We start from the raw sequence: 8,316 nt of genomic DNA, 5'->3' as shown, positions 1-8,316 counted from the left end.
CCCCCACGCCCCCCCCCCCCCGCCCGCTTCCCGGGCCCGTCCGCCGCGCTCCCGGGCAAGCGGCTCCCGCGGCGCCCGCCCCCCCGGGCGCTGCCGTGCCGGGTCGGTCCCCCCCGCGCCCGGCAGCCGCCTGTTCCACGACGATTTCCGACGGCGCTCGGCCCGGGCAGCGCGGCCCCGGCCCCGCAGCGCCAGTCGCGGGGCTCGGCGGGGCGCCCGGCCTGGGCCAGCCCCCGGCGGCAGCCGGCGGCCGGCCCGCCCCGCCTCGAGGGCCCCGGATGGCATCGCCCGGCGCCGTCTGGGGCCGGGGCCGGGGCCGGCGGGGCGGGGCGGGGGAGGGGGGAGCAGCGGGCGCTGCCGGCGGAGCCCGGGGGATGCCCTGCCTCCCCCGCCATGCCCGAGCCGCGCGGGGGCCTCGCCTTCCCTCTCGCCCGCCGCCCCCCGGCACTCCCCCCCCCCCTCCCCGCCCCAAGGAGGCCAGCCCGCCGGGCGGCGCCGTGCCAGAGCTGCCCGCGCCGCCCCGGGGCCGGGCGGGACCGCAGCGCCGCGCCGGGGCCCCGGGCCGGCCACCCCATGCACCCGCCCGGCGCCCTGCTCGCCATGGCCGAGGGCGCCTTCTCGCTGTCCGCTCAGGCGGCGCGGAGCCCCGGGGGGAACCCGTCGAGGCTGCACAGCATCGAGGCCATCCTGGGGTTCACCAAGGAGGACGGCCTGCTGGGCCCCTTCCCGCCCGACGGCAGCGCCGGCAGCGCCAAGGAGGCGGACAGGCGGGGTCCCCGGCACTGCCTCCCCAAGGTGCCCGGAGAGCCGCCGCCGGCCGAGCCCCAGGGCCGCGCCGAGCGCTTCCAAGGTGAGCGCGGCGGGCGGGAGGCGCCGGGTCCGCGGGCGGGCGCCTCTCCTCCGCGCCCTTCGGGCGGGCCCCCGCGGGGAGATCGCCCTCCCGGTGACCCGCCTGTCTTCCCCTCGCAGAGCCGTACTGCCCCGGCAGCGCCAGCCCGGAGCTGCCCGCCGGCAGCAGCGGCGAGGGGAAGCCGTCGGACGAGGAGCAGCCCAAGAAGAAGCACCGGCGGAACCGCACCACCTTCACCACCTACCAGCTCCACGAGCTGGAGCGCGCCTTCGAGAAGTCCCACTACCCCGACGTGTACAGCCGCGAGGAGCTCGCCATGAAGGTCAACCTCCCCGAGGTCCGCGTCCAGGTAACGCCCGCCCCCGCCCCGGCCCGGCCCGGCCCCGCGCTCCGGCAGCCCCCGGCGCCGGGAACCCCCCCACACACACACAGAGCACCGCCCGGCCCGGCAACGGCTCGGCGCAGCCCCCCGTTCCCGGCGCCGGGAGCTCCCGGCACGGCGCGGCGCAGCCCCGCGTTCCCTGCGCCGGGAGCCCCCGGCCCGGCGTGGACCCGCACTCCCGGCGGGCGGAGCAGCACCGCCCCGGCGCGGGGACGGCCCCGCTGCCCCGGCCCGCGGGCCCGCGAACCCAGCCCGGCGCCGGCGCCGCTAGTCCCGGCCGATGCGTGGCTGAGCCGGCCCCACGGGGCAGCGCTGGAGCGCCGGGCACGTCTGCAGCTGGCGCCGTCCGCACGGCCCCGACGCGGCGGGACACCGCGGAGCCCTCGGCCGTTTCCCGTCCGGCAGCCGCGGGGTCGGGCCGAGGCGCGGTCCCTCCGTCTGGCCCCGGCGCTGGCCGCGTCCTCGGCGCCGCTGCCCTTCGACTGGCGTGTCCCGGCCCGGGGCAGCCGAAGCCGCTGTGCGCCGGGGGCGGCGGCTGGCGGGGGGCCGAGCCGGGCGGGCAGGCAGGGCGGGCCGGCTCCGCCGCGGGGCTCTCGCTGGGCTGCTTCCTCCGCGGGGCCGCGCTCCGCAGAGCGCCGGGCTGCGGGGCTGCCGAGCCTGCGGGGGAAGCGCGGCTGGAGCCAGTCCTGCCCCGGCTCGGCACGGTGCGCCGTCCGCTGCTCCGCCGTGTTTTGCTCGCTCCGTTCCGTGTGCGCCGCTGCACCCACGGGAGGAGACCCTCCGGCCTCCGTGCGTGCCGCCCTGTGGCCCGGCTAACGCGGCTGTGCTTGCAGGTGTGGTTTCAGAACAGACGGGCCAAGTGGAGGCGGCAGGAGAAGCTGGAGGTGACCTCCATGAAGCTGCAGGACTCACCCATCCTCTCCTTCAACCGCTCACCACAGGCGACACCCATGGGTCCTCTCAGCAGCAACCTGCCCCTGGAGACGTGGCTCAGCCCGCCTGTGCCCAGCAGCACGGCCCTGCAGACCCTGCCCGGCTTCGTGGCCTCGCCGCAGAGCCTGCCCGGCAGCTACACACCGCCGCCCTTCCTGAACTCTCCAGCAGTGACCCATGCGCTGCAGCCCCTGGGGGCCATGGGGCCGCCGCCGCCTTACCAGTGCGGAGCCACCTTTGTGGACAAGTTCCCCCTGGACGAGGCAGATCCGCGCAACACCAGCATTGCTGCCTTGCGGATGAAGGCCAAGGAGCACATCCAGTCCATTGGCAAACCCTGGCAGACAATCTGAACTCCCTCTTTGGCACCTGGGAGAAACCCACGCGGAAGGCCGGTCCTGGGACACCCAAGGGATGCTCTTGCCCTGCTCTGGCTCCCCCGGACGCCCAGGCAAGGGAGGGCTGTCCCTTCCGCCAGCCTTCCCCCCACGCCTTGAATTGCTTTGTGTTTTGTGGTCCTTTTAATTCCCTTTTCCACATGCCCTGCAGAGTTAGGGGCCTGATCATAGCTTAGGAAAAAAAAAATCTCTTTTGCTCTCCCTCCTTGGCTGGACGCTTTAGTTGCAATAAAAGCTGCAGTAGGGCGAAGAGCTGTGTAAGGTGGCTGGGAACTGAGGCCTGCGTTACCTGGGAAGGGTTTTCTGCTTTTGCACCATTAAATGGCACGACCTGCTTGAGGCTGTGCATCGTGTTTCTGCACCAAATGGGCTGCTCGGGCCGGACTCTCTGCTGCCTGTGACGCACAGAGGGGTGGGACAGGCCTGGCTGTGGGCCCTCCTCCCTCCCCCTCCAGCAGCAGGACCCTGCCCAAACTGGCTGTGAGCACTGGGGGCTGGGGGCTGCAGCCCCCTGGCAGAGAGCGCACCCAGCTAGGGGCTCCCCGCTCGGCATGGAGGGTCCAGGGCCCTGGCGGTCTCTGGGCCAGGCACAGCGCTCCCACAGCTGCCCTTGTGGGGCAACCCTGGGTTCGGGTAGGCTTTTCCTACCCTTGCCCCAGCGGGCCAAGGTCGGTGCCAGTCCCCTGGCCCTTGCCGCCTCCTCGGAGAAGGGGACCGGCGGATTCTGGAGGGTCCCGTGTCCCCGCAGCCCAGCTGCCGGTGGGGGCAGATGGGCGGTAGCTGACAGGGCACTGGATGCCTGGCTGGTGGCTGGAGCTGTCGGAGGGGACCCGCTGGGTGCGTCCTGCCCGGTGCGGCTGCCCAGCGCAGCCCCCTGAGGCTGGCACGGCGCTGGGCCGTGCTCGCTCGCTCGCTCCCCCGCCCACCCGGTGCCCATTGCCAAGCTGCCGAAACTAAAACTGCGGCATCTTTCTTTTCCATTATCTCTGTTACTGCCTGTAATGGGGCTGAGAAGCTGTAATGAAACACCCCTTCTCCTCCACTGGGCACGGGGTGCTCTACACACTCTGGAGGTTGTGGCAATTAACGTTTCTCATTAGGGAAGAGAGAAGGATGCACAAGCGCCCTCATTGTGTCCTGGGGATGATTCAATGCAGACTGGGAGACCTCTCCTTTCACCATTTCCCACTCGTTGTGGCCAGACAAAGGCTGGCGTCTAATTATATTTTCACAATCTGTGCGTATCTTTCAAGAGTCCTGTCAGAAACAAGTATGTCAGCTTTGTTCAGCTTCACTTCAGAGAGCTTTTTAACCTTAGACAGCAGTTTCTAAACATCCCTTCACAGCCTTCTCCACAGCAGCCCCCATCTATTGTCTGGAGAGCTTCTTTTACAGATAATAATGGGAATCCCTCTATTTTGAAACGCCTTTTCCTCTCTCCCTGGCCTCCCTGCAGATCCAACCTGTTTCCCTGGACCAGAGCACACGCTGTGCCCAGGCCCCCAGGCTTCCCTTCCCTGAGCTGTGCTGGTCCAGGGGGGTGCAGGGAGGCCCAGTGAGTGGTACCTGCTGGATTCAGCGGGGGTGTAGCCCTGCTTGGGCCGGACCCTGCTGCTGGGCTCTGGACCTGTCCGTGCCACCATATGTGTGTCCGTGGTGGTGCCCAGCCTCCCCAGCACACAGCTCTTTGCTTCCTTGGCAAAGTGCCGTGCTGTCAGGAAAAGAAAGTGCTCTCGCTGTCAGGAGCAGAGACGAGGAGCTAACTTCTAGTAAGGAGACCTGGGTAAACTGGGCGGAGGGGAGGAGAACAAAAGCTGTACTGCTTCAGTTTTTAGGTCTTGTTCCAGCGGTCCTTTCATAGGTGAGCTTTGCATCACCAGGGATGCTGGGCTTGCAAGAAGGCACATCTCTGGTGGCAGTGAGGGAAGGATGTCTTTTGGTGTGCTTGAGAAGTGCCTGCACACTCTGGGCTGTGTCAGTAATGGACACACACTAACAAATGACTGCACAGGCTCTGCACGCTCTTCCTCCTCGAGGGTAGGAACAATCCCCCTTGTCATTACTTGGCTGCAGTCCATCTGCAGCTCTGATGCTGAAAACCCTCCTGCATGTGAGCACATTTAACTGTTGCCCAAAAGCTCTACCTGTGCTTATTGCTCATGATTAATAAGTAAGTAACTCCCCAAGATTTCAGTGGTGCTCTTCCACATTTTGACGCTACTACCCTCCCTCCTTCTTGCCTCCAGTTCTTCTGTGTCCTGTAAAGCCATTGGAAAGACCCCCCCAACTTTTCAATCAGCACTGTAACCAGCACTGGCACTTGGTTACTTGAGATAGTTTAAGACTAACAGTAGATAAAAACACAACAGGACAGCAGAAATAACAGCTGAAGACACCCGTTCACTTTTATTAAGGTCCTGATCCAACACCTGTGAGCAAAATGAAAGATTATGTCAAGCTATGGTGATTGTTCTTTTACTGACATACTAAGCAGGTCTTTTGCTATACGGTGTACATGTGAACCCTGTAATGAATAAGCTGTGTGCAGTCATGTCCTTCAAGGAAAGCTATGAGTTTATTGCTAAAAATAAATATTTTAACCGGCTAAACGTAAGTGGGTACAGACAGGTAAATATTTTTCAAACAAATAAAGGGACAGAGGCATGTGCAACCTTATATCTTTCTTGTACCCTGTCTAGTTTTCTGTGTTCCTACACTTTCTTTCAAACTGTCCCATTCCATTTTAAAAGCTCATTTGTTCATTTTGTTGTAAATATCTTCTCCTTCTTAATTGGGTGCTGAGTCTAATAATCCTGCCTCGGCTTGTTAACTGTACAATAGCAGTCAGAGTTAATGACCCATTAGTGATTAATTCCTTAAACAGCATCTAATTGCTCACTGTAAAACCTTTTCTTAAAACTGGATTAAATCATCTAGATCCTTAACCACTTCTTTACTCTAACTTTGCTAAGGCTATTAGCCTGGCCTTTTCTGAGTGATCTATTTCTTCTTTTGCTTAAACTGTATTAGCAAGACAGTATTTTCAGTGTCTATATTTGACTTCTTTGCAACATCTGAAGTTCTAAGGAAGGATAATACCGATAAAAGACTGCCAGTGAAAATGTTAAGAAATTTACTCCTTTGCAATGAGACAATTGCAGACAGTGAACATTGTTATGCTAACCGTGGCATACCACCTTTTGGGAGAGAGAGGTGGACTTGTAGGACAGGGTTTGTCAGCGGTCACAGCTACTCATGGAAGCGTGTAGGCTTTGGTGGGTGAAGCTGTAAATACTTCTTGGAGTTTTCCCAAGAGTAACTCGGTCTTCGCTCAGTGTCCTGATATTCAGTCAGCAAGGGCTGCCCCAAGAGACTCATGGGAGGGGTTGCTACATGGAGATGAATCCTTGCTACCCTTCCATGGGCACGGATCCTTGCTCCTGGCGGTATCACACCTCCCTTCTCAACACAGGGCAAATGACTAGTGAGGAGGGGCTAGCCTTGCTGGGAATGGGAGGCAAGACAAGCTGCCAGTCAAACTGGACTCTCCCATCGTCAAAGGGGCCTTGGGGAGGGCAGCCAGTGTCAGAAGCTGAGGAGCTCTTTTCCCTTTCCTTCTCTGTTGTATTTCACTGGGAGAACAGGCTGAACTAGGACCCTAGCTGTTTGGAAAGCCTAGTTCACTCCCAGGTCAATCCCACATGACCAGTCTGAGCTTCCTATATTTTTAATCAGGGAGAGGATGGATGGATATACATTTCTTTATGTTACGCAAACTACTAAACTGTCCGCTTTGCAGTTCCTTCAAGGTTCTGGAAAAGTAAAACCAAATCACCATCTCTGCATCTGCTTCATCTGTAGCAATGTCTCCACTGGCAAATGAGGTTAATCCTGGGTGATTTCTCATTAAGACATGAAATGCAGCGGGGTAGACTGTTTTTCATGAGAAGTCTTTCCATTAGGCCTGGCTGTCTTTGCCCGGCCCAGAAATCCCAGGCTTAACATACAGAAGTGTAAAGTTTTACACAGGTCAGTAGCGTGAGCTATGCAGGAGAGAAGACAATTACTATAAAGAGCTTTGAAGATCTCTGAATTGATAATTATGAGGAAAATGCCATTGTGAAGCTCGGTCTCAATGGCACCATTTCTCAGCAGAAAGTGTATTCTAATCTCTCTTCCTTCCCACTCCTGTTCAAAATCCTGTCAGTATTCAAGAAAACTAGCAAAGACACCTGACCTATTTAAGCCAAGGAGAGTTTTGACATGGAGTTCAGCTCAGTTGCTTTCCAGTGGAGTGAGACTGGCTCTCTGTCCAGGACTGACCCTCAGTCCCTGCTGGATGGGGTCAGGAGAAGCTGTCGTCCCCTCTGGAGCAGCGGGCCAGCCATTGTGTTTGCTCCACAGCCACGACGTGTCACAGCGCCTGTGAGATGAAAACACACAGAGTTCAGTCACAGTTTAAATTTCTGTTGTGAGCTGTTGGGGTTGAGGGCAATACTGTTCCCTTCCCCTGTTGAGGACAGGTCAATGTTTGCAGGCGAGATGGAGAGTTGAAAGATCTTCTTTCCATCTGCCTCAAATACATCTGGCAGGGATTTCAAGTATCTGTTCAAAGCTCCTGGCAACATCTTTCTTCAGTTCAGTCTGTTGGGACATACAAAGTCCAACTCCAGCAGGCTGCCTTCAGCTACGGTGGTTTTGGGCTGGACACTCAGGTTCGTTCTTTCATGCAGTCAGCATCTTCCTGTGACACTGATGCCATGGGTTATAAACCTTGGGACTTTATCAACTTCATTCAGTAGTTTGTCAACCACAGGGTACCCATTTACAAAATCTTATCATAGGAGAAAATGGTGGAATGAAACAAAAGAGAGCAGAATGAAAAGCTGGTTAGACCAGGATGCTGGTCACTCTGATAACATTCTACCAGTTTTTCTGGTAGAATGAATACTGTCTCCTCTCTCTGAGCATCTCTGTATTCTGCCAATGCATGATGTGAAAACTGGCTGACATTTGGCAGTCATCTGTCTGTCATATGACATTTCTGCCCCACTAAGAACTGTGAAATCAGCTCTGAAATGTTTGGTTCTGTGTAGAAATGCAGTTAAAGTCAGCTAGGCAAGACATTCAGGAGGGAGTTTAAATGGAGGCAGCAGAAATTTGTGTGGGGGCGAGAAGAGATAAGAACTGAAGCTTTGGCCGCTGATACAGCAGGGAGTGTTGGGGTAAACAAAACAGGATGGTGTTACAGCTGCTGACCAGTGCAGGTAGGTCAGATACCCCTCCTTTGACACCATCTCAGCGAAGAGGCAGGTGCAGGGAGTAAAAGACAGGCCCTCTGGGTGAATACAGAATGTCAGTGAGGGGGTGCTAGTTTTAAGCAATGCTTTTAAAGAAAGGGCTCCTCAGGAAGACTGGCTCACCAGCAGCTTGCTCTTGCTCAGATGCCTCTGCTGGCTGCAGCGTGACTCAAAACCAGGATGGCTTGTATGGCAGGCAAACCTGCAGTTGTTCATGGCTTCATAGTTTATGATGAACTGGTCATAAACATGCTGCTCCCCCATCCCTTCCCCGTAACATCCTAAAAAATACCCTTCCAGTTTATTTGATGCTGCCTCTCTGGGATAGGGGAGTCCTACTTATATGCAGAGAAACTGAGGCACAGAGAAACAAGACTCACCCAGGCTCAGACAGGGATGGCATGACCAAGTTACCTTATGCCTTTAGCGCCATTTGAGACTCAATCAGGCAGC

The 8,316-nt window shown here is 58.5% G+C and overlaps 1 protein-coding gene across 2 annotated transcripts; it reads left to right on the top strand.

Annotated features, from left to right (window-relative positions):
* The first annotated feature begins 306 nt into the window (after positions 1-306).
* On the top strand, positions 307-2,898 carry RAX (retina and anterior neural fold homeobox). Of its 2 annotated transcripts, none has more exons than XM_052778925.1 (3): positions 307-850; positions 970-1,187; positions 2,066-2,898. In XM_052778925.1, exons 1-3 carry the CDS (start codon positions 394-396, stop codon positions 2,516-2,518), a joined length of 1,128 nt encoding a protein of 375 aa, XP_052634885.1. In that variant the 5' UTR covers positions 307-393; the 3' UTR covers positions 2,519-2,898. The 2 variants fall into 2 exon arrangements, with proteins under 2 accessions (XP_052634885.1, XP_052634884.1); XM_052778924.1 differs by having other exon boundaries at positions 970-1,199.
* Positions 2,899-8,316: the final 5,418 nt, after the last annotated feature.

Source organism: Harpia harpyja, chromosome Z, assembly GCF_026419915.1.
Source record: "Harpia harpyja isolate bHarHar1 chromosome Z, bHarHar1 primary haplotype, whole genome shotgun sequence".
NCBI lineage: Eukaryota > Metazoa > Chordata > Aves > Accipitriformes > Accipitridae > Harpia > Harpia harpyja.
Note: the sequence above shows the minus strand (reverse complement) of the source record. Positions and strands in the feature narration are given on the sequence as shown.

Bases quoted from the DNA above. Each gene is read 5' to 3' on its own strand.
- RAX (XM_052778924.1), top strand. From the start codon at position 394: ATGCCCGAGCCGCGCGGGGGCCTCGCCTTCCCTCTCGCCCGCCGCCCC. The intron at 851-969 runs GTGAGCGCGGCG...TTCCCCTCGCAG, and splicing joins CCGCGCCGAGCGCTTCCAAG to AGCCGTACTGCCCCGGCAGC. The intron at 1,200-2,065 runs GTAACGCCCGCC...CTGTGCTTGCAG, and splicing joins TCCCCGAGGTCCGCGTCCAG to GTGTGGTTTCAGAACAGACG.